The sequence below is a fragment of the Leucopleurus acutus genome (assembly GCF_964270905.1).
Source record: "Leucopleurus acutus genome assembly, chromosome: 3".
Taxonomy (NCBI): Eukaryota; Metazoa; Chordata; class Mammalia; order Artiodactyla; family Delphinidae; genus Leucopleurus; species Leucopleurus acutus.
Genome location: NC_139145.1, coordinates 124,305,595 through 124,330,408, shown reverse-complemented (window position 1 = coordinate 124,330,408; position 24,814 = coordinate 124,305,595). Strand labels below are relative to the sequence as shown.

Genomic DNA, 24,814 nt, shown 5'->3' with positions numbered 1-24,814 from the left:
CCAAAATGTTCATTGCAGCTCTATTTACAATAGCCCGGAGATGGAAACAACCTAAGTGTCCATCATCGGATGAATGGATAAGGAAGATGTGGCACATATATACAATGGAATATTACTCAGCCTAGTAATAATGTAATGAGGTGGATGGACCTAGAGTAATGAGGTGGATGGACCTAGAGTCTGTCAACATTTTCTTTTAATTGAAGTATAGATGACATACAATACCGTATGTTACAGGTGTAAAATACAGTGATTCACAATTTTTAAAGATTATATTCTATTTATAATTATTATAAAATATCAGCTACATTCCCTATGTTGTACAATATATCCTTATAGCTTCCCCCCCACTGCCCCCCACCGCATCGCACTGCATGCAGGATCCTAGTTCCCCAATCAGGGATCGAACCTACGTCCCTCTGCAGTGGAAGTGCAGAGTCTTAACCACAGGACTGCCAGGGAAGTCCCCTTATAGCTTATTTTATACATAACAGTTTGTACCTCATAATCCCCTACCCCTATATTGCCCTTCCTCTTTCCCTCTCCCCACTGATAACTGCTAGTTTGTTGACTATATCTCTGAGTCTGTTTCTTTTTTGTTATATTCACTAGTTTTTTGTATTTTTTATTTAGTTTTATTTTTTAAAGGTTATACTTCATTTATAGTTATTATAAAATATTGACTATATTCCCTCTGTTGTATAACATTGTAGATTATTTTATACCTAATAGTTTGTATCTCTTAATTCCCTACCCCTATATTGCCCCTCTCCACTGCCCTCTCCCCACTGGTAACCACTAGTTTGTTCTCTTTATCTGTGAGTCTGCTTTTTTGTGATATTCGCTAGTTTGCTGTACTTTTTTAGATTCCATTTTTAGATATCATACAGTATTTGTCTTTCTCTGCCTGACTTCTTTCACTTAGCATAATGCTCTTCAAGTCCATCCATGAGGCTGTAAACAGCAAAACTGCATTTTTTTATGCTTCAGTAGTATTCCATTACATATATACACCACATCTTCTTTATCCATTCATCTGTTGACGGACACTTAGGTTGCTTCCATATCTTGGCAACTGTAAATAATGCCGCTATGAACAATGAGGTGCATGTATCTTTTTGAATTAGTTTTTTTTTTTTTTTGGATATATACCCAGCAGGGGGACTGATGGGTAATATGGCAGTTCTATTTTTAGTTTTTGGAGAAAACTCCATACTGTTTTCCACAGACGCTGCACCAATTTACATTCTCAACAGTGTATGAGGGTTCCCTTTTCTCCGCATCCTCACCAACACTTGTTATTTGTGTTCTTTTTGACAACAGTCATTGTGACAGGTGTGAGGTGTTACCTCACTGTGGTTTTGACTTGCATTTCCCTGATGATTAGCGATACTGAGAATCTTTTCACGTGCCTATTGGTCATCTGAATATCCCCTTTGGAAAAATGTCTATTCAGGACTTCTGCCCAGTTTTTAATTGGCTTGTTTTTTTGTTTTGTTTTGTGGGGGCCACACCACATGCATGCAGGATCTTAGTTCCTTAACCAGAGATTGAACGCATGCCCCCTGCAGTGGAAGCATGGAGTCTTAACCACTGGACTGCCAGGGAAGTCCCAGCTTGTTTGTTTTTTTGATGTTGAGCTGCGAGTCATTTATATATGTTGGATATTAACCCCTTATCAGTCATAGCATTTGCAAATGTTTTCTCCCATTCAGTACGTTGTCTTTTCATTTTGTTGATGGCTCCTTCGCTGTGCAAAAGATTTTAAGTTTAATAAGGTCCCATTTGTATATTTCTGTTTTACTTCGTTTGAGGAGACAAATCTAAAAACATATTGCTATGATTTATGTCAAAGAGTGCTCTGCCTAAGTTTTCTCCTAGGGAATTTATGGTTTCTGGTCTTACACTTATGTCTTTAATCCGTCTTTAGTTTTTGTATATGGTGTTAGCGAATGTTCTAATTTCCTTCTTTTACATGTAGCTGTCCAGTTTTCCCAGCATCACTTATTGAAGAGACTGTCTTTTCTCCATTGTAAATTCTTGCCTCCTTTGTTGTAGATTAATAGACCGTAAGTGTGTGGGTTTATTTCTGGGCTCTCTATTCTGTTCTATTGAGCTATGTGTCTGTTTTTGTGCCAGGACCAAACTGTTTTGATTACTGTAGCTTTGCTGCATAGTCTGAAGTCAGGGAGCATGATTCCTCCAGCTCCATTCTTTCTCAAGATTGTTTTGGCTATTGGGGATCTTTTGTGTTTCCATAAAAATTTTAAGATTTTTTTGTTCTAGTTCTGTGAAAAATGCCATTGGTATTTTGATAGGGATTGCACTGAATCTGTAGATTGACTTGGGAAATTATGGTCATTTTAACAATATTAATTCTTCCAATCTAAGAACATGGTACATCTTTTAATCTGTTTGTGTCACCTTCAATTACTTTCATCAGTGTCTTACAGTTTTCTGATTACAGGTCTTTTACCTCCTTAGGTGGCTTTATTCCTAGCTTACCTTATTCTTTTTGATGCAATGGTAGATGGAACTGTTTCCTTAATTTCTCTTTCTGATAGTTCATTGTTATTGTATAGAAATGCAACATATTTCTGTATATTAATTTTGTATCCTAAAACTTAACCAAATTCATTGATGAGTGCTAGTAGTTTTCTGGTAGTATCTTTAGGATTTTCTATGTATAGGATCATGTCATCTGCAAACAGTGACAGTTTTAGTTCTTCCTTTCTAATTTGGATTCCTTCTATTTCTTTTTCTTGTCTGATGGCTGTGGCTAGGACCTCCAACACTATGTTGAATAAAAGTTGGTATTCTCATTTAAAGCTCAAAAACAAACTTTGTTTATAAATGGCTTTTTGATGGATGGCCATCCTGCTTTTCACTGGGATCCCCCATATATTAATACTTACAGACCTTTTTTCTCAGGCCATTTAGATTTTCCAGAGATTATTTTAGCTCCAGTCTGAAGCTACTTTTATACCATACTGTAGGACCCCTGGAGACAGATCAAGGGAAGAAGCTGGTACTTCACCACACAGTATAAAAATGTTAACTTGAACTTTGAATTTTGACCTCACACCACCCCTACTAAAGACCCAACTTGGTGTGCTGAGTCCAAAGCCTCAATAGTTTAATGTCTCTACTCCATATACCTCCAGTTTTTAGGTGTGTGGGTAAAAGTTAGTCTCTTGATTGCAAAAGAGAGAGGGAGAAGGTCTAGTAGTCTGTTCTTACTTTAAAAAAATTTCCTTGTTTTTAGCTCCACACTTGAACCCTGAATTTTGAAGTACAAGGTTCCTACAAATTCAAAGCCTTTCTCTTCAGTTCTGTAGGGCAGATAATCTCTCTTGTTATCATTACTTCTGTCTCTTGGAACACAGATACTTATCTATTTCCATGCTCTACAACCTTGTTTAAAATTCTTCTTTGCCTCTATCTTCTCTCCTATACTTTGATCTAATAAACTGACACTTTAAAAAAATCTTTATTGACATTTATGTTAAGTTTTGGGGAAAGATATACATGTATGATCATTTAGCTATGTTTAACCTTTTCACTTTGATTATGAAGAGTTTAATCAACTAAAAATTAAGTACAAGAGTAAGGTTTACATATTTAATTCAAATCATCTAAAATATCCTGTTCAATAAAACGTAATTAATACAATTTTAAAGTGGTTTCATCTTACTCGTTATGGCATGAGCTTATCCAAAACGCTTCTAGTTATAAGTTATTTTGGATTACTATAAATTCAGTAACTTACCTCTTCTTTTCCTAATGTTACCAGAACTTCTTCATTCAGTGGAATCACTACAGGAACAAAACAAACCAAAATTATACATATGCTTAGTTAAGTCTCAAAAATCAAGAATTTGATTTTATGGTTTCTGAGATACCCCTTTCCCTTTCCATTTATATATTACAGAACTTTTTATGAGATGCGTACAGTTTTTATGAAATTTTTTAATTTAACATCTTATATAGCCAACTTATATATCATTTTAGACAAATGTGATATTTATGCCTTTTGTTTTCAGTGCCTTTTTCTCTTCTCATTTTATTTTCCTAATCCATCAAAAACAAAATTAATAATCTACAGTGTGTTCCTTAAATATTTCTGTGGTTACATGATTCTATGCATACATATATACATATTCGTACATATTTATACATATACATGCAAGTGTTATTAATTTTCTTATTGCTGGTTTTACAAGAATGAGATAATATCATACATATTATTCTTATTTTCACCCAAAAAAACCCCCATGGAAATCCTGTATATTCATCTGGTATAAGTCTAATTCATAATTTTAAATCACTGTATAATATTCTGCAGGGTAAATACACCAAATGTGTTCAGGGATTTCACTACTGATTGAGCATTGACTTTGTGTCTAGTTTTTAGCCTCAAAAAACAATGACACAGGAAGCATTCTTTTATTTATGTCTTTATATATTGGTGCTCTCATTCCTGTGGGATAGATTCTCAGAAAGTGAATTTCATAGAAGGAAATGTGTATTTTGAATTTTAAAACAGGATGCTAGATTCTTTTAATTTTTCTAGAAGCAATGAACAAGAAACAGCAAAAGATACTATAAAATCTTCTAAAATTTTTGCCAGTCTAATGAGTATAAACTAATATTCCTTAATTAATTTACATAGCAAAATCAAATCCCTTATACTTAGAAAAGTTCAACTCATACTAAGAAAAGTTTATCTTTCCTAATGAAGTGCTATTTAAATTTCTCAAATGATATGCTACTGAAACTTTCTAAGCTATTTGCCATTCTAGAGGGTTTTCTAATAGAAAAGAGCTATGTACTTCATAGGCCCTGTATTAGAACTAATTATAGGTAGCCCTAGGATGGCTATACAATGAAAAGGATTCTAGAAACATAAGTTCAAAAATCTCCCGCTTGGCGAGTGTGGCCAAAAGTAGCACTTCAATGCTAAAACAATCATTTCAACAGATACAATATGACAGGCTCTAAGAATATAAAGATTTTAATAATCTTTCCAGTGTGGCAGTGTACAGGATTCACAACCTTAAGCAAGGTGGGTATTTGACCAACAGGTCAGTGTGTTCAGTGCTGGCAGTACAAGGTTTGTACGTAAAAGATTATGAAAATAAGAAAAATAAAAATTTTAAATTCCCTGACATATAGCATCAAAAAGAATAAAATACTCAAGAACAAATTTAATTTAGGAAGCAAAGAACTTATATGCTGAAAACTACAAAATGTTGCTGAAAGAAATTAAAGACACACCAATGAAAAGAAAAAAACAGCCTGTGTTCAAGGACTGTTAAAACTTAATGTTATTAAGATGCCAATAACACCCAAAGCAATCTACAGATTCAATGTAATCTCTATCAAAATCCCAATGATGTTTTTGTAGAAATAGAAAAATCCATCCTAAAATTCACATGGAATCTCAAGGGACTCCAAATAGCCAAAACAATCTTGAAAAAGAACAAATTTGGAGGTCTCACACTTCCTAATTTCAAAACTTACTACAAAGCTACAATAATCAAAACAGTGTGCTACTGGCATAGAGACAGAGATATAGACCAATAGAATAGAGAGCCCAGGAATAAAAATCCTCACTGTGGGGACTTCCCTGGTGGTCCAGTGGTAAAGAATCTGCCTTACAGTGCAGGGGATGCAGGTTCGAGTCCTGGTCCAGGAAGATCCCACATGTCGCGGGGCAACTAAGCCAGCACGCCACAATTACTGAGCTAGAGCACCCCAACGAGAGGGCCCACGTGCCTCAAACTACAGAGCCCACATGCTCTGGAGCCCATGCGCCACAACTACAGAGCCCATGTGCCCTGGAGCCCGCACGCCACAACTAGAGAGAGAAAACCCATAGGCCACAACTAGAGAGAAGCCCATGCACCACAACAAAGACCCGACACAGACAAAAAAATAAATTAAATAAATAAATATTTTTAAAAATCCTCACTGTATGATCAATTGATTTTTTTTGAATTTATTTTTAATACAGCAGGTTCTTATTAGTTATCCATTTTATACATATTAGTGTATATATGTCAATCCCAATCTCCCAACTCATCACACTGCCACCCCGCCTCCCCCCCACACCATCAATTGATTTTTGACAATGGTGTCAGGACAGTTCAATGGGGGAGAGAACAGTTTTCTCAACAAATGGTGCTGGGAAAACTAGATAATACACATGCAAAAGAATGAAGCTGGACTTTCAACTTTTCATTAAGTTTGAAAATTTCTAAAATTAATAAAAAAAATTCTTGATCAAGAGGTAAAAAGTCTATTTTAATAAAACTAGTGGATTGATGATAAAGGCCTAAAGTAAATCTGTGGCAGTAGGGCTCAATATTTAATGACCAGCTATATGTGAAATGGGAAAATCTAGAAGAATCTAAAAGGACTCTTAAATTTGTAGCTGATCAAATAGATTCCATTCAATGTGTCAGGGAATGGCAATCAGTTCATGAATCTAAGGCATCTGTAGAATAATTTGGAAAAGAAGTCTAGAAGGTAGAAAGATATATAAGTGTGATATTACAGAGAAGTCTGGTTTGGATATACAGACTTGAAAGTTGCTGTGGAAATTGTGTGTCCTCTCCCTATCCCCCCAACCTCTCCCACCCCACCCAAAATCAGATTTTGATGCCCTAATCTCCAGTACCTCAAAATGTGACTATATTGGGGCTGGATCTTTAAAGAGGTAATTAAGTTAAAACAAGGTCATCGGGATGGGCCTTACTCCATTATGAATGGCATTCTTATACAAAGAGATTAGAACACAGACAGGTAACCATGTGAAGACCCAGAAAGATGATAATCTATTAGGCAAGGAGAGAGGCCTCAGAAGAAACCAACCCTGCCAACACCTTGATCTTGGACTTCTAGCCTCCAGAATTGTGAAGGAAAAAAAAATCTTCTGTTGTTTAAGCAACTCAGTCATGCTACTTTGTTATGGCAGCACTAGCAAACTAATATAGAAGTCATTAATACAGATATAATCCATAAAAACAGGAGCAGAAAATATAATGTTGAAATAGCATATAGAGTAAGAAGCAAAAATCGCTGAACACAGTCAACTGGAGAACACCAACATTTTAATAGCAGAGTATGAGCAGTCTCTGAGATGCCCAATATAATGCTAGAGGAGGCAATAAGATAAACAGTTGAATGCAAATTAAAATAAAAATTGTATACACATACCTATCTGATGTGCTAAAATTAAAAAAACTACAAGGTGAGGACTTCGCTGGTGGTGCAGTGGTTAAGAATCCGCCTGCCAATGCAGGGGACACAGGTTCGAGCTCTGGTCCAGGAAGATCCCACATGCCGCAGAGCAACTAAGCCCGTGCACCACAACTACTGAGCCTGCATGCTGCAACTACTGAAGCCTGTGCACCTAGAGCCTGAGCTCGGCAAAAAGAGAAGCCACCGCAATGAAAAGCCAGCACACTGCAACGAAGAGTAGCCCCTGCTCACTGCAACTAGAGAAAGCCCACACGCAGCAACGAAGACCCAATGCAGCCAAAAAAAAAAAAAAAAAGACTACTAGGTGGTAGTGAAGACACAAAACAATGGTGGACATTGGCATGAATATAGTAGTTTAAAACAAGAATGCAGATAAAATTGGGAAGAGAATGAGGAGAAAAGAATCCCAATAACTGGGATAGAGAATGGAGAGTTAACTAAGAAGGGATGGGGGGGACCTAAAAGAAACAGGACAGCGGGGCAGGAGAAAGCAGAAGGGAGACGTAAATGAAAAAAGAGGGTACAATCCATATATAAGACCAAATACAGACATACATACCACATAAAGGAATGTAGGCTTTAATAATAGAAAAATATCTCCTAGTTGGGTATTATAACTACAGATTTTTAAGGCTTTTTTTTTTTTTTTAATTTATTTGGCTGCACCGGGTATTAGTTGTGGCATGCAGGATCTTCATAGCAGGATGCAGGATCTTTAGATGAGGCATTCAAGATCTTTAGTTGCAGCATGCGGGATCTAGTTCCCTGACTAGAGATTGAACCTGGGACCCCTGCATTGGGAGTGTGGCGTCTTAACTACTGGACCAGCAGGGAAGTCCCTTTTAAGCCATTTTCTATTGCTCAACCAAAGGCAAAAATATAGTTGGCCTCAGTTGGACAAGTCAAAAGGTAACATAAAATCTATGTGGCCCTTATGTAAGTAAGTATCTAAAATAATTTCTCTCTTCCACTAAGTAAGTTTCATTCATTAAGAAACAATTTACAGTTTCTACTGAGCATATAAAACAGTGTCTCCGCCTGCTGATGCAGGGGACACGGGTTCGTGCCCCAGTCTGGGAAGATCTCACATGCTGCGGAGCGGCTGGGCCCATGAGCCATGGCCACTGAGCCTGCACGTCCGGAGCCTGTGCTCCGCAATGGGAGAGGCCACAGCAGTGAGGGGCCCGCGTACCACAAAAAAAAAAAAAAAAGTGTCTATGAGGATACAATGATGGCTGTAATAAAATCTCCATAATCAAGATTACTATATTCTAATGTGAGGCAGATATGTTCATCTATAATAATAATGAAGTATGAAATAATGTGTGTAAAAAAAGAAAAATAACGTGACTTCCTAATAGCAATGGAAATTATTAGGCAATTTCAAGAGGGTAAATGGACCTTGAATTCTTCTTGTGAACATTAAATTAATTCACCATTAATTTGTTTACAAAAATATAAGCCTAAAAATAAGAATCTTACTTTCAGGAGTTTCTTTCTGCCATTGACTGAGTTCAGCAGTCAAACATTTCACTTGAATAATTAATAATGACAGCTATTTAAAAAAAAGAACAAGAGAATAAAAGTCATTTCTTGTGGAATATTCATATTTATTCATAGATGAAAGTGCAGACAGTCTTAATACTTTAACACAAGTTCCTAACATAAATGGTTAACACAATAGCCATCAAAACTATAAAAAATTATCACTCCTAACAGAATTTTCCTTTAAATGGCTTATAAGTTGCCACTACACCAGCAATACAGTATTAAAAATGATCAATTCTAACTTCACCATTCAACCTAAAAAAACGTAAGTACATTAAGTTTATTCCCTAAATTAATATTCTTTTAAAAAAAGAATGTTATTTCTTGCCAACATTTTTTAAACAAATTTGCTTTAAATATGCTTTTTTTTCCTTTCTATGCACTTTCAGAAAAATTGCAAGTATGTTTAGCTGAGCAGTTAAAAATAAGTTTAAATATCAATACATATATAAAGACAATTATAAAATGAGACTGGTTCCACAAATCACATATAAAAACCAGTTTTACTACACAATAGTTTGTAAACTGTGTACCCCTTTAGCCAAAAATAAATTAGGATAAATGTTTCTAATATTAGGTGATTCCAATCATTGTAAATTTGATAATTATAAATCTGTGTGATAAATCTGTTGCCTGATTAGACCATAAAATTAAAACTTATGCATGCTTAAATTTCAGAACATTTTTTATCTCCTCTATATAATTTTTATACATAGACAGATCAAAAATTCACATTTCAAAAATGCAATAGGTATTCCTGTAATATTTATACTAAAAGGACACCAAGTACTCTTTTTTAACAAATTTTTATGATGCAGAGTGGGGAGCTCAAAGACCCTGCTCTGGATCATAACACTGGCTGTTGAACAGTCAGAGAAAAAAACCCTAGTCTCTTTGAAAGATTTATATAATGATATAAAAATGCATTTACAGGTATTAAAATTTTTACCAAAAAAGAGTTTAACATTATTTTCTTAGAGATAATTAAATAAGAATGTAAAAAAGTTTTTTGTGAACTATACAGTGATTTATAAATGTTAATTATTATTATTATTACTAGAAAAGGATAACAAATACTTAAAAAGTACTATTTAAACTAGGCAAAACTATCATAATGATAAGGTATCTATATCACTTTTCCTGAACATATTAGATTGAAATATATAAAATTACTGATACTTATTTTTGAACCTATTAAAAAACTGTAATTTAACCTCATACTATACTGACGAAACTCAGCTCTTACCTTCTAAAGCCCAGCTAAAGCAAACACCCAAATTATTTGATACTGATATAAAATTAAACCCTTTCTGAAAAAAAAATAACAGTAGTATTTCTAAAGTGATTTAAACACACATATTTGAGAAATCCTGCCATTTTTTCATTTAAATATCTAACTTCTTGCTTTGGAAAATGGATTGAGTTTTAATATTGAAGTTTTGAAGTTAACAGATATATCAAAAAGAGTTAACAAAGCAAGCCTGAAATTATGCTTAAAGGCCGCTTGGAAGGTTGGCCCTTGGCTGGCATCTGGCTTCAGAAGGTTCCCACCAACCTAACTCACAAGAGTGGCTCTCTGTGCCTAAAGTGTGAGAAAATACAATTTATGCTAAACACCTGCTTTCCTCCTGAGAGTCTGGTATTTTGATAACTGCTAGGCAAGGGGTGCCTATGTGACTATCCCCCACAAGAAACTCTGGGCTCTAAGTCTCTAATGAGGTTCCCTGGTAGACAACATTTCACACTCCTTGTCATAACTCATTGGGGTAATTAAGCACGTCTTGTGTGACTCCACTGGGAAAGGCTCCTGAAAGCTTGTGCCTGGTTTCCTCTGAACTTCAACCCATGCTTCTTTTCCCTTTGCTGATTTTACTCTGTATCATTTCAGTGCAATAAATCCCGGCCATGAGTATGACTATGAGTACTGTGAATGTTCCTAGAGAATCATCAAACCTGGGAGGAATATTAGGGATCTCTAACAAAATAGGAAAAGACATTTTGTGGATTCTTTAGATAATGCTATTATTGACTATCTCAGGATACTGATTATTTACAACTACATAAGCACTTCCCTCAAAACCAAGTGTTTGGCTTACTACCTGAAAATCATTCAGGAAACTTACAGACTTCATCCCTAGTGACTCTGATTCAGTAGGTCTCAATTTCTACAACATAAGAACCACATTCCCAAGGAAACCAGATAATTATTTATTTATGGTACAATATTTTTCCAAATAAAACATTCAGTTTTACCCTGTATAAAAGAACACTATTTATTTATTGATGGATAAAAAGCTTTTTACAAAAGATGGCTTAATTTTTTTATCAACAATTTTTAAAGATCTGGTGTAATAGGCACTTCCAAAAGTGACAAATTAGTTTTTTCCTCTTTCTCTCTCATTCTCATTTATTACTGAGTATTATTATGCTCACAGGTTTTTATGTTTTCACATCATTATAATCAATTGAAGCCATTATTTCTTTTAATGCTCACATGATACTAAATTTGGACAGCCAAGTGCCTTCAATTGGTTCCAATGTCTTTTGACATGCTCCCACTAGTTTTGGAGAACTTTCATTGGAATTATTTGTATATTTAAATCTGTTCTTAGAATTGTTATCACTAAAACATTTTTAACTTTTTATATGGTCAAATGCATCTAAGTTTTCTTTTATCATGTCTAAATTTCTATTATCAGCCGAGACATTTTCCCCTGGTCTCTAACTAGATTGCACAAATAGTCTCCAGCTTTTCTTGTAAGATTTTCATAGCAATTCATCCAGAATTTATGTTTATATAATGAAAGATAGAAGTCCAATTTTATTTTCTCCCAGATGGATATACAGTTGTATCACTATCATTTATTAACTAATTCATCCCTTTCCCAAAGATTGGAACTATCATCTTTGTCATATTTTAAATTCTTAATCTGTTGCACTGAACCACTGGTTTATCTCTAAACCAATTCCATAGGTCTTTGCATTTTGAAATGAATATTTTAATCCTTTTATTAAGCTTAGGGTAAAATCAGTTAAGATTCCACACAGACAGTAAAATAACTGTGGCTACTGCACCTAACACAAAGTACAACAGTATTTGTTCTAATTTTTAACACGGTATCATAATAGCAGCCAATGAGTAATTCACTCAAAGTTGAATGTATGTGTAGTTGTTAAAAGATAAATGATAAAGAATTTATTTATAACAGATTATTCAAAAAGTTTTTAAAATACTCCTCTTAAATCAGAAAGAGTAGAAAATTTTCCAAATCATTAAGCATACAGGTATTAACAAAGCTATTATACTTGGCATAAATATAGATGACACACTTCTTATCTAAAACAATAAATTCCACTTACCTACTTTTCGAAAGAACAAAAAGAATCATACCTGAGCATTTGAATCAGTGAGTGTCTCAGTTCCAACAAGCGATAATTTGTTCTGACACTTGATTTAAAAAGTAAAGAAAAACAAGTCACACACTATACACCACAAACAATTCCTTTTCCTTGTCGTTTTATACCAATGTAATATTCCTCTAAAACAATATACAAATATCTGATATATGAGAAGAGTTTGTTTAAATTCTTTACTTCCTAAGCAAGAGGATCAGGAAGGCAGCCAAACAGGACCCAGAGTGAACAGATCAAAAGTAAAAGTGGGGCTTCCCTGGTGGCACAGTGGTTGGGAGTCCGCCTGCTGATGCAGGGGACACGGGTTCGTGCCCCGGTCCGAGAGGATCCCACATGCCGCGGAGCGGCTGGGCCCGTGAGCCATGGCCGCTGAGCCTGCGCGTCTGGAGCCTGTGCTCCACAACGGGAGAGGCCACAACAGTGAGAGGCCTGCGTACCGCAAAAAAAAAAAAAAAAAAAAAAAGGTAAAAGTGGATGCTTAACTCAACACAGAATGAAAAGATAAGCATAAGAAAAACAAAAACAAAAATTAATAGCTAGGGTGAATTAGAAACGAGATAACGGAAAAATGGGAAATAAAAGAACAAGGGGGAAAACATTACAGAAAGATAACAAAAGAGGTAAGAAGATAGTTAAGATCATAAGAAAATAAAGCCATCAGGAGACATTGTTACTATGCCATTAAAAAAAATCCATAATTGTTAATAGTGATTATATCTGAGTAAAAATATGAGCAATTAAAATTTTATTTGTGCTTATTTCTAGGTGCAGTATTTTTCCATCAAAAAAAAATTTCAGTTTTTTTAATTCAAATTTCTATATCGAAAAAATTTCCAAAGCAATACAAATTATCTTGAAAATACAGTAATAATACAGAGTACCAAGGATATATGTTAAAAAAAAATTTTTTTTTAAAGAAAAAAACCCCACTAACCTGCCTTGATCTGAAACCTTACTGGGAAGAATAGGATGTAAAAAAATGTCTGTGGCCTATATTATACATTACACTATTTTAAGTAAAACAAATTTTTACCAGCATACTATAGTGCACCAGAAGTGATTCTACCCCAGTAACTCAGAAAATGTACATATGCTTCAAACACAACGTTTTCTAAATTAATTCATATTTTCACTCAAACTCCATAAGTATATGTTCTCCCCCTTTATATTCTCTATCTTGGGAAATAACCTCACCAACCACTCAATAGCCCAAACCAGGAACCTGAAACTATCTGTAATTCCCCCTCCCCATTTCACAACAATTAACCTCCAGGTCCTTTTGGTCCAAACTTCTTAGCATCTCTTGAATCCATTTTCCTATTTGCAATGACAAAACTTAGGCTTCAGTACTTCTTACAGGACTACTACTAGAGACTCCTAAATATTCTTTCTTTGTATAGTCTCACTCTTCTGCATTCCATCTTCTTCAAAACCACCAGTTATTTTCTCAATCAAGATATCTCATCAGGTCACTTCATGTCTATAATCCTTTAATCATTCCCCATAATATACATTCAACAAAATCCTTCATGTGTTGCCCCTAATTACCTCTCCAGTCTCACTCTACATATCCTTCTTCTCCTAATTTACATGTCATACTATTCTACTTAGAGTTCTCTAAACTCTCCCAACATTTATATATTTTGTTCTTTCTGCTTTGTATACCTCTTCCACTTTCACAGGCTAACTCCTATTTATTCTTTAGAAATGAACTCAGTTATTTCCTCTTTTAGAAAGCTATCTTTGGCCCCTTCAGTCTAGGCTTAGTACTCCTCCTAAGTATAGTCTTTGAACTTTACCACCACACTTCTAATATAATTTGTTATTGCCTCCATTAGATGATAATCTTCTTCAGGGTAGGGACTGCCATAATTTTCTCTTTCTACAGCTCACCTAGTATAAAGTTTCTTAAATGAATGCTTATAGGTCTAAAAAATATATAAGTATTTATCATATAATGGCTTTCAGAATCCAGCATAATTATTTCTTTCCTAAGTCTATTATTGAAATGGAATTCAATCTTATAGTAAGTAATTGGGATATCACTTTCATGTCTTGATACTTACTTCTTCCATATCTTTCCACATTTCTTCACATTTTTTAATAAGCTCTTCTTCAGCATCTGTAACATCTTCCACATCCGTAGTACTATCTGGATCTAGATGTTGCTGATTCACTGACATGTGCCTTGTGATTTTCTTAGCCTTGTGAGAAAAACTAAAGTATAAAAAATAGTCATTTAATAATATTTGTTGAATACCCATTACCTGTCAGATACTCACCTAGGCGCTAATGATGTAACAGTGAAGAAAATAGGCAAAAATTCCTCCAACCATGGAGCTTACATTCTAGGTGAGGAAAACAGAATAAACTAAAAAGATTAAAATAAATATAAAGAAGCTATAATAAAAAGATTTTAAAAATATAGTGTTGCATATCAAATAATTTGTAAGTACAATGAAGAAAAGCAAGACAAGGAAGAAACACAGGGAGTGCTGAGACAGGGGCAATGTAATTTTACGTAAGGTGGTCATATAAGGTCAATGAGAGGTTGACAACTTAGCCAAAACATGAAGGAAACAAGGAAGTAAGACCTGTGGATATTTAGGGAAAGAGGCTCCAGGCAGAGGGAAATGTAAGTACAAAAGCCTTGGGGAAGGAACATGACTGCTGTGTCCTAAAGCAGTAAAGTAGCCACGGTGATTAGAGCAGAGTAAGGCAGAGAATACAAGATGAAGTCAGAGAGATAATAAGGATGAGATCATGTGGGCTTTGTAAGTCATTTTAACGATATAGGCTGGGATGTTAAGTGATTAGAGAGTTTTGAACAGAGGGATGACATGATTTGAATTGTATTTTAACATTATAACTCTGGATAACTACAGCCAGTAAGGAGAGAAGTAGGAAAACCAGTTAGAAAGTTACTGCAATGATCCAAGTAAGATGGGGACCAGCATAATATTGAGAGAGTACAAAATGTCCAATTCTAAATATATTTCCAAAATAGAGCCAAAAGGATTTCCTAGCAGTCTGTTTATAGAGCGTCAAAGAAAGAGATGAATCAATTATTATTTTAAAAGTTTGGGCCTAAGCAATTGGAAAGATGGAGCTGCCAGTTACTGAGATGGGGAAGATGATACAAGAAACAGATTCAGGAAGGCATGAGGTGATGCTGATTAAGAATCCAGTTCAGGACGTGCTAAATTTAAGGTATCTATTAGTGGAGCCGCTATTTAGGCAACTGGATATACATGTTCGCAGTTCATGGGAAAGTTTCGAGCTAGAATTTGAGAGTCACCCCCATACAAATATTTAAAGCCATGAGGCTAGGTGAGATCAGAAAAGGAAGAGTGTACAGATAGAAATGAGAAGAGTTCCAGACCTGGAGAGACTGAAGAGATGAGGAAATAGTCTGAGAAGGAGTGACCTAAATAGTCTGAGAAGGAGTGACGCATAAGGTAAAAGGAAAAAAAGAGTATGATATCCTGAACTCCAAGATCAGTGTTCAAGGAAGGAGTGATGAACTATCAACTACTAGTGATAGGTCAAGTAAGATAAAAACAGAGAATTGACAATTTACTTGGCAATAGGGTTAAGGGACTGTATTTTCCAAAAATAGTCAGCAATATTTCAGGTTGTCACTCCCCAACAAGAGGCAGAGCCTCTTTACCCTCCCCCTTGAACCTGAGTATGCCTTTCTGACTACTTATATGAATAGAATACAATGAAAGTGATGTCACATGACTTCCAAGACTAAGTCATAAAAGGCTTACATCTGTCGCTCTCTCTCAGAATACTCACACTTGCAACCCAGCCATGCTATAAGGAAGCCCAAACTAGCACAAATAAAGGGACCACTTGGAGAAGCCCACACTGAAACACTGTGGTTCCCAGCCAAAAGCTAGCATCAACCGTCAGACACGCATGTGAACAAATTTTCTGATGATTCAGCCCCCAGGCTTTGAGTCTTCTAGATAAGAACCCAGACATTGTGGAGCAGAGACAAGCTGTCCCTGCTATGTCCTGTCTAAACTCCTGATGCAAGAATCATGGAGCACAATAAATGGTTGTTTTACATCTCTGTTAATGAATGCAAGTCTGTGTGCCAGACACACAGTGAGGCCAAACAATACCCAAACGTCAGAGTTCGGAGCAGAGAAAGGTTTATTACGGGGCCATGCAAGGAGACTGGTGGCTCATCCTTAAGAACCCGGAACTCCCTGAAAAGTTTCAGCAAAGCCCTTTTATAGGAAAGGTGAGGGATGGGCATGGTTAGTTGTTGCAAACTTTTTCAAGTCAGGTCCTTTGTTCTTGAGGTCAGGTCATGGTCAGGTCACGATGTTCCCATAAACCTCCAACAAAACAAACGTTATTCTCTGTTCTGGCAAGAGAGGGCAAGGTCCCAAGGCTCAACTTTCACCCTCCAAGGTCCAGGCCCTGGCTAAGAGAAGGGGGTTATCCAGCCCCGCTGTGTGAGGGCGTGTATCCTGCCCAGGAGCAGGCCAGTTATCCTGCCCAGGAGCATCCATCCTGCACACAGTCTGGGCCCTCCCGCCAGTGCCCAGGCCTGGCTGAAAAGACAGATCTCAGCTGGCGGCGCCCTCAGGGCCAGGTCCCCAGACCCTGCCCAGCCATCGTCACCGAGGGAGCAAGGTGCCCAGGACCCAACCTGCCCTCAGGCTCCTCAGGCCATCCAAACCAGGTTCCTCGGACCGTGACCCATGGAGACTGCCACCACCATTAGGTCAAGGAGGTAGGGATAAAGCAGAGGTTCACTGCTGCTTCAAGGCCTGGGCCTGGCCAGTGGGTGGCCAGGGCGAGGGCTCTGGAGCTCAATGGGACACAGCCCTTAGCCTGTCCTGGGCCCCCCAGCTCACCCACCAGCCTGAGGCCCGAGGGTCTGGGGAGAAGCCTACAGTCCACCTGATACTGCACTCTCTGCCGCGAGGACCACTGCAAGACTGACCATTGCTGGAGCAAGAACTCTAACCGCCATGCTAATAGTCGTGCCCCAATGGCTGCACACCTGCCCCACTCCTATTACATAAGTTTTGGAGTAACTTGTCACACAATTTCATTAAAGTAAATAATAAAAATGGAGGTCATTGTTAACCTTCATAAAAGTAGTTTCAGGAGAATGGTGGAAGTGAAAGCCTGACTGAAGTAGACTCAAGAGAGAATAGAAGGCAAAGAATTTGACATATCCAGTATATAAAACATTTTCAAGAATTTTTTTCTCTAAAGGGAAGAAGTGAGGTACCAGCTGTAGTGAGATATGGGTTGGAGTTTTTTGCTTTATTTTTTAAGTTAGGAGGAAATACAGTATCTTTATATGATACAGTAAGAGAAGCAAACATTGCTGATGCTGAAGAGAAAGGAGAGGAAAGAGAAGAATTAGATCTAATACACGAGTAGAGGGGTTGGCTTAAGATAGATATACATACAGTTCATCTATTTTAATGGGAAGGCAGGCAGAATATTAGGGGCACAGATACAGACAGGTAGGTGAATAAATGTGTTGGTAGAAGCTTGTGCAAGTTCTACTTGGATTGCTTCTCTTTTATTAATGAAATGGTAACTAAAGTCATCAGCTATAAATGAAGATGGGGAAAAAGCATTGGAGATTTAAGAACAAAAAAATGTATAAAATAGATATATAAGAGAGTGGAAGAGGGTAAAACAGTAGGATTACTAGATAACATTAAACGCCCACTTGAGATTAGTAGTCATGAATTTAAAGTGAAAGTAGAACATAGTTGTATGTTTTCCTCTATAGTGTAACAGCATAGGTGAAGACAGAGACAAAGTGAAAGAATGACAAAGTCTCTCAGGTATGACCAGAGGAGTGAGTAGCTAAGATAAGATGGAGAATATAACCACTGGAGAAAAGGAGGTCAAGAAAAAGAGAGGCCAGGTTATTTGAAAGATCATCTATATGGATATTAAAATCACCAAGAATTACGACAGTATTGCAGGAGAGGGACAGCATTACAACAGTATTGCAGGAGAGGAGCTAAAAATCAAGGAATGAAGGAGCCTGACATAATCCTGCTAGATAACTGCTGCAAGGATAAATGATCGGTGGTACAGTCTGATGGCATAAGGTTCAATGTTGGGTAACTTTAAGGAGGTGGACAGAGCAATAAAAAACAATGAGGATGTCTATCCCACAACACCAAACGCAAACCAGAATAACCCACCCCCCAAAAATACTTCTTTCATATGAAACTTAAATTTTATATTGCTTAATATATGACTTATCAACAGAGAGCTTTTAAAAACGTAAATAGATATGTCATACATTGGAGGACTCCATTTTGTAAAGATGTAAATTCCTCCCAAGTTGATCTATTCAATCTTATTTCAAAATTCTAAGAGTTTTTGTTTGTTTTTGTGGCACTTGACAAACTAATTCTAATTCATATGGACGTACAAATGACCAAAAACAGCCAAGACACTCATGAAGATTAAGATGGGAAGACTTGCCTTACCACGTGTTAAACTTATTTAAAAACTATACTAATTATGATAGTGTTCAATCAGCACATAGACAGGCAATTGAACAATGGAACACAATACAAAGCCTTTCTAGAGTCACACATTTACAAACCTATGATATACACTGCTTTTTTTTTTTCAGGTATATTTTGGCCCAAACACACCTCCCTCATTCTTTTTAACAAATGCATAGTATTTGTGGGGAAAAATAAGCCTAGATATATGTCTCAATCTTTATACTACTCCTCCATCCCTCAAAAAATCCAAACCATAAAAAAGAACAAGGAGAAAACATTTTTTAGATCTTGGATTAGGAAAGGCCTTTCTAGACAAAACTAAGTAAAATCACTGTATAAAATTTTTTAAATTCCAAATGGACAAAAATATCATTAAAAAGTTAAAATTTAAAACCCAAAAACTTAAGAAATTTGTATATACTTGGCACCCAAGACCTAATTTCCTTAATGAATAATGAATGCCCACAAATTAATAAGAAAAAACCAACAACCAATCATAAAAGAAAAAAAAAATAACTAAAAATAGTGATCACTATAAAAGTCAGGCTATTAATTATTGGGTTGGCCAAAAAGTTCCTTTGGTTTTTAAGTAAAAAAAAAGAACATTTTTCACTTTTACCAAGAACTTTATTGAACAACATATTCACCCTTTTGTTCCACTACCTTCTGCCATTTTTCAGGCAACTTCATAATTCCATCTTCCCAAAACTTTTTACCTTTTTGAGCAAAGAACTGTTCCAGGTGCCTTTACAGTGTTCCAGGGAATTGAAATTTTCTCCATTAAGAGAATTTTGTAAAGACCGAAATAAATGGAAATTTGAAGGTGCAATGTCTGGTGAATATGGCAGATGAATCTGAACTTCCCAGCCAAGCTGTAACAGTTTTTGCCTGGTCATCAAAGAAACATACAGTCTTGTGTTACCCTGATGGAAGGTTATGCATTTTCTGTTGACTAATTCTGGACACTTTTTGTTGAGTGCTGCTTTCAGTTGGTCTAATTGGGAGCAGTACTTGCTGGAATTAATTGTTTGGTTTTCCGGAAGGAGCTCATCATAGAGGACTCCCTTCCAATCCCACCAAATACACAACATCAGCTTCTCTGGATGAAGACCAGCCTTTGGTGTGGTTGGTGGTGGTTCATTTAGCTTGCTCCACCATCTCTTCCGTTCCACATTTTGTACAGTATCCACTTTTCATCACCTGTCACAATTTGTTTTAAAAACAGAATGTTTTCATAATGTGTAAGTAGGGAATCACATGGGGAAATACGGTCAAGAAGGTTTTTTTCGTTTAACTTATGTGGAACCCAAACATTAAAGCAATTAACATAACCAAGCTGGTGCAAATTATTTTCAGCGCTTGATTTGGATATTTTGAGTATGTCATCTATCTCCTGCATGGTATGACGTTGACTGTTCTCAATGTCTCAATTTGATTGCTATCAACTTCAACTGGTCTACCCGACTGTGAAACATCGTCCAGCGAGAAATCTCCAGCATGAAACTTTACAAACCACTTTTGACATGTTCAATCAGTCACAGCACCTTCTCCATAAACTGCACAAATCTTTTTCTGTGTTTCAGTTGCGTTTTTACCTTTCTTGAAATAATAAAATGTTGCTTTTTTTTCTTCCATCTTCAATATTAAAATGGCTACACAAAAATTCACCAATTTTGTTAAGCTTTTTTTTAAATGCACGTAGATATGACAGCTGTCACAATACAATCTAACAAAATTGTTTCAAAAGACAACTAAGCACTATAGGGCCATCGTAGGGAAAAAAACCGAACAAATCTTTTGGCCAACCCAATACTTTTGGAGGGAGGGAGAGAGGCGATAAAAGGAGATGGGGAGCTCTGATTCGGATGGGTCAAGTGGAGAGACTTCCGAAGTGATTATCAAAATTTTATTTCTTAATCTGCATGGTGATAAAGGTGTTCGCCTTATAACAATTTATAAACTTTATATTTATTTTGTGTGGGGCTTTTCACATCTGTATGGTATTTGCAATAAAAAGGCAAACAATAAAAACAATCTAATAGAAATGAGTAAAGAACACAAATGCGGAATTAAAAAAAATTATCTTTTGAATATAGAAAAATGCACTTGTCCTTACTCATAAGTCATAAAAATGCAAATTAAACAAAAGTTATTTTTCATTCAGATTAGCAATAATGAAAAAATTAATAAAAAACAATATTGGCAAGAGTGTAGAACAAAAGGCATGCACTGTTTGTAGACCAATCCCTTTGTAGGATAATTAGCAATATCCATCAAAATTTTAAATGCATTTATCTTTTGACCCAGAAATTCTACTCCTAGGAATAATCCTACAGATAGATACATTTGCATAAGTCTACACAGGTATGCTTACTGCAACATTATCTATAAAAAAACTTTATGGGAGTGAACTCTTCAATCAGACTGTCTTGGATTAAATTCTGGCTTCAATACTTACAAGCTGTATGACCTTGGACAAGTCACTTAAACTATCTGTGCCTTGGTTTCCTTATCTGTAAAATGAAGATAATATTACTCTATAGGATTGTTATGACAATTAAATGAGTTAATATACGTAAAGCTCTTAGAACTGTGCCTAGCATATAAAAAACTATATCGGTATTGGCTATTAACATTAATATTAATGTTAATAGCCAACACTGAATGTCAACTAGTAGAAAGCTGGTTAAATAACTTACGCCATATCCAAAAATGTTTACACTAAACATCTTCCTTGCTACACACAAAAGATATAGTTAAGTTCACAAAGCCATAAACAGTCATTAACAATTTTTGACTTTTTTGCTTAAAAATATTCTAACATTATATAAATATTTGGTTTAAATATACCTTAATTTAGAAATTAAGTGCAAATTGAACTTTCCCTGCTTTGTAGAATACTAACCAATAAAATACATTATCAGCATGCAAAATGTGAAAGTCTGTGTGTGTGTATGTATGTGTATATAGATATACAACAAGTTAGCTGAATGTGCAGCTCAATGTAGCATTAGAATACAAATAAATAAAATCGCTTAAGGGTTTAAATTTATCCTTTCCCCACAATTTGTATCCTTAAATCTACCTTTCTGTAAAGACAACAAGTCAATCTTTTGAGATCCTCAGTTGGTACTACAATTTTGAATCATTTACTAAAGAACAATAGTGCTATATTTAGGGATACTATGGCATACAAACTTAAAAGATCTAATGCCAAGACCTAATACTAATTAAAGAACCTCATACTATCATTGGAAAAAGAGTAATACACATGAAATCAAGTAACAGAAAGTACCCATGTAACTCTAAGCTGTATTCATTTATCCAACACATCATCTTAATGTGTGCTGTTTGTCAGACACTATGGCTTTAGCTGTGTAGGTGAAAAAGTCTCTGTCCTCATGGAGCATACATTTTCACTGAAAAGAGACAATATAAACAAATGGACAACTAAATACCTGATACGATTTCAGGTAGTTAGAAGTGCTATGATGTGGTAAATTATACAACAAAGACTGCAAGTGCTTTCAGAATTCACAATAGAGGAGATCAAAGAAATCTACCTGTAAGAACGAATGGCTTAGTACAGTGCTCAGTACACAGTACTAACTCCCTAGAATGATAATGATTAGGGCTAGATTTGCTGTGGAGATGCTCTCAAGGCATTAGAAACAAGATTGGAGGCAAGTATGAACATGTAAAATTTGTGAGACACAAAAGAAACTGGTCTGATTAGAGCAGAAGACAAAGAAGAAACAAGACTTGCAAAGTAGGACGTGTCAAATAATGGGAACCTTTAAAATTTAGGGAAAAAAACTTTAAGAAGTATTTCCTGTGGGCAGTTACTTCCCTGTATCTGGGATCCACCTCAAAGCAAAAGTAAAGAAGAGACTTATCTGGTTTGAAATAGGCAACCAGAAGGCTTTCAGTAGGCTTTTGGAAGCAGTGTTTTAAGGAGGGTATTAGACAAGTTATATTTATTGGATAAAAAAGAAGAGATTAAGGTTGTAAATTTTACACATAGATCAACGAAACAGAATAAAGAGCCTTGAAATAAGCCCACACATATATGGTCAAATAATTTATGACAAATGAGCCAAGAATATATGATGGGAAAAAGACAGTCTCCTCAATAAATGGTGTTGGGAAAACTGGACAGAATGAAACTGGATCACTATCTTACACCATACACAAAAATTAACTCCAAAAGGTTAAAAGACTTGAATGTAAGACTTAAAACCGCAAGACTTCTAGAAGAAAACATAAGTGGTAAGCTCCTTGACATCGGTCTTGGTAATGATTTTGGGGGTACGGCAAGAAAAGCAAAAATAAACAAGTAGGACTATATCAAACTATAAAGCCTCTGCACAGCAAAGGAAACTATTAAGAAAATGAAAAGGCAACCTATGAATGTGAGAAAATATTTGCAAATCATATATCTGATAGGAGGTTACTACCCAAAATGCATAAAGAACTCATACAACTCAATACCAAAAAGCAATCTTATTTAAAACTGAAAAGATCTAAACAGACATTGTTGCAAAGAAGACATACAGATGGCCAACAGTTATGTGAAAAGGTACTCAACACCATCAAGTAAATGCAAATCAAAACCACAATGAGATATCACCTCACACCTGTTAGAACGGCAATTATCAAAAAGATAAGAAAAACAAGTGTTGGCCAGGATGTGGAAAAAAAAAAGGATCCCCTGTTCACTGCTGGTGAAAATGTAAATTGGTGTGGCCACTATGGGAAATTAATGAAGGTTCTTCAAAAAGGTAAAAATAGAACTACCATATGATCCAGCAATTCCACTTCTGGGTGTTTATCCAAAGAAAACAAAAACACTAATTCAAAAAGAAACAAGCAGTCCCATGTTCATTGCAGCATTATTTACAATAGCCAAGATATGGAAACAACCTAAGCGTCCATCAACTGATGAATAAAGAAAGTGTAATACAGACAGATAACAAATGGATAGGTAAATTTTATCCAGCCTTAAAAAGGAATGAAATCTTGTCACTTGCAACAATATGGATGGACCTTGGGGGTGTTATGCTAGGTGAAATAAGTCAGACAGAGAAAGATGTACCACATGATCTCACTTATATGGGGGACCTAAAAAAAAAAAAAGCCAAGCTCAGAGATACAGAGAACAGATTGGTGGTTGCCAAAGATGGCAGTGGTGGGGGCGAATGGGTGAAGAGGGTTGAAAGGTACAAACGTAAAATAAGTAAGTCATGGGAATATAATGTACAGCATGGTGACTACAGTTAATAATACTGTATTGCATATTTACAAGTTGCTAAGAGAGGAGACATAAAAATTTCTCACCACAGGGGGAAAAAAACAATTCTGTAACTATGTATAGTCATGGATGTTAACCAGACTAACTGTGGTGATCGTTTCGCAATATATACAAATATTGAATCATTATGCTGTACACCTAAAACTAATATAACATATGCCAATTATAGCTCAATTTTTTTTTTTCTTTTGCGGTACGCGGGCCTCTCACTGTTGGGGCCTCTCCTGTTGCGGAGCACAGGCTCCAGACGCGCAGGCTCAGCGGCCATGGTTCACGGGCCCAGCCGCTCCGCGCCATGTGGGATCTTCCCAGACCGGGGCACGAACCCGTGTCCCCTGCATCGGCAGGTGGACTCTCAACCACTGCGCCACCAGGGAAGCCCCTCAATTTTTTTTAATGGTAAATTTTGTGTTTTTACCACAATAAAAAATTTTTTTGTTCTTTTTAAAGAAGAGAGTTTAAGTCCAGAAAGCCATTAAGAGATGGAAACCTAGACCAGAATGAAGGCAGAAGGGTGAATGGTCCTGCCTGGGCCACTTAGGTTACCAGCCATGACTGGTTTTCTGCCCCATCCCTCCCCACCCCCTACGCCCCACGCCCCACAGTAACAAGCGCTCACTACCTTCTTCAGAGACTGTGTGAAAGAAACAAGAAGCTCAGGAAAAAAGACATGTTTGGAGCACCTGAAGGGAAGCCCGCAAGTTAACCAATTCTTTCAATTCCCCACCCCTGTGTCTTTCTGTCCTAACAGGTGGGATTC

The 24,814-nt window shown here is 36.2% G+C and overlaps 1 protein-coding gene across 1 annotated transcript in view; it reads right to left on the bottom strand.

Annotated features, from left to right (window-relative positions):
• The window catches only part of CENPK (centromere protein K), a gene marked incomplete at its 3' end in the record, with an annotated part of 35,674 nt that extends 14,422 nt beyond the window's left edge, over positions 1 to 21,252 (bottom strand). Inside the window, exons 1-6 of the mRNA XM_082837389.1 lie at positions 21,202 to 21,252; positions 14,295 to 14,445; positions 12,206 to 12,262; positions 10,938 to 10,979; positions 8,749 to 8,821; positions 3,770 to 3,816 (exon numbers count right to left, since the gene is read on the bottom strand). Coding sequence (XP_082693515.1) covers positions 3,770 to 3,816; positions 8,749 to 8,821; positions 10,938 to 10,979; positions 12,206 to 12,262; positions 14,295 to 14,411 — 336 coding nt within the window. The 5' untranslated portion in view covers positions 14,412 to 14,445; positions 21,202 to 21,252. The remainder of the gene's footprint in view (positions 1 to 3,769; positions 3,817 to 8,748; positions 8,822 to 10,937; positions 10,980 to 12,205; positions 12,263 to 14,294; positions 14,446 to 21,201) is intronic.
• Positions 21,253 to 24,814: the final 3,562 nt, after the last annotated feature.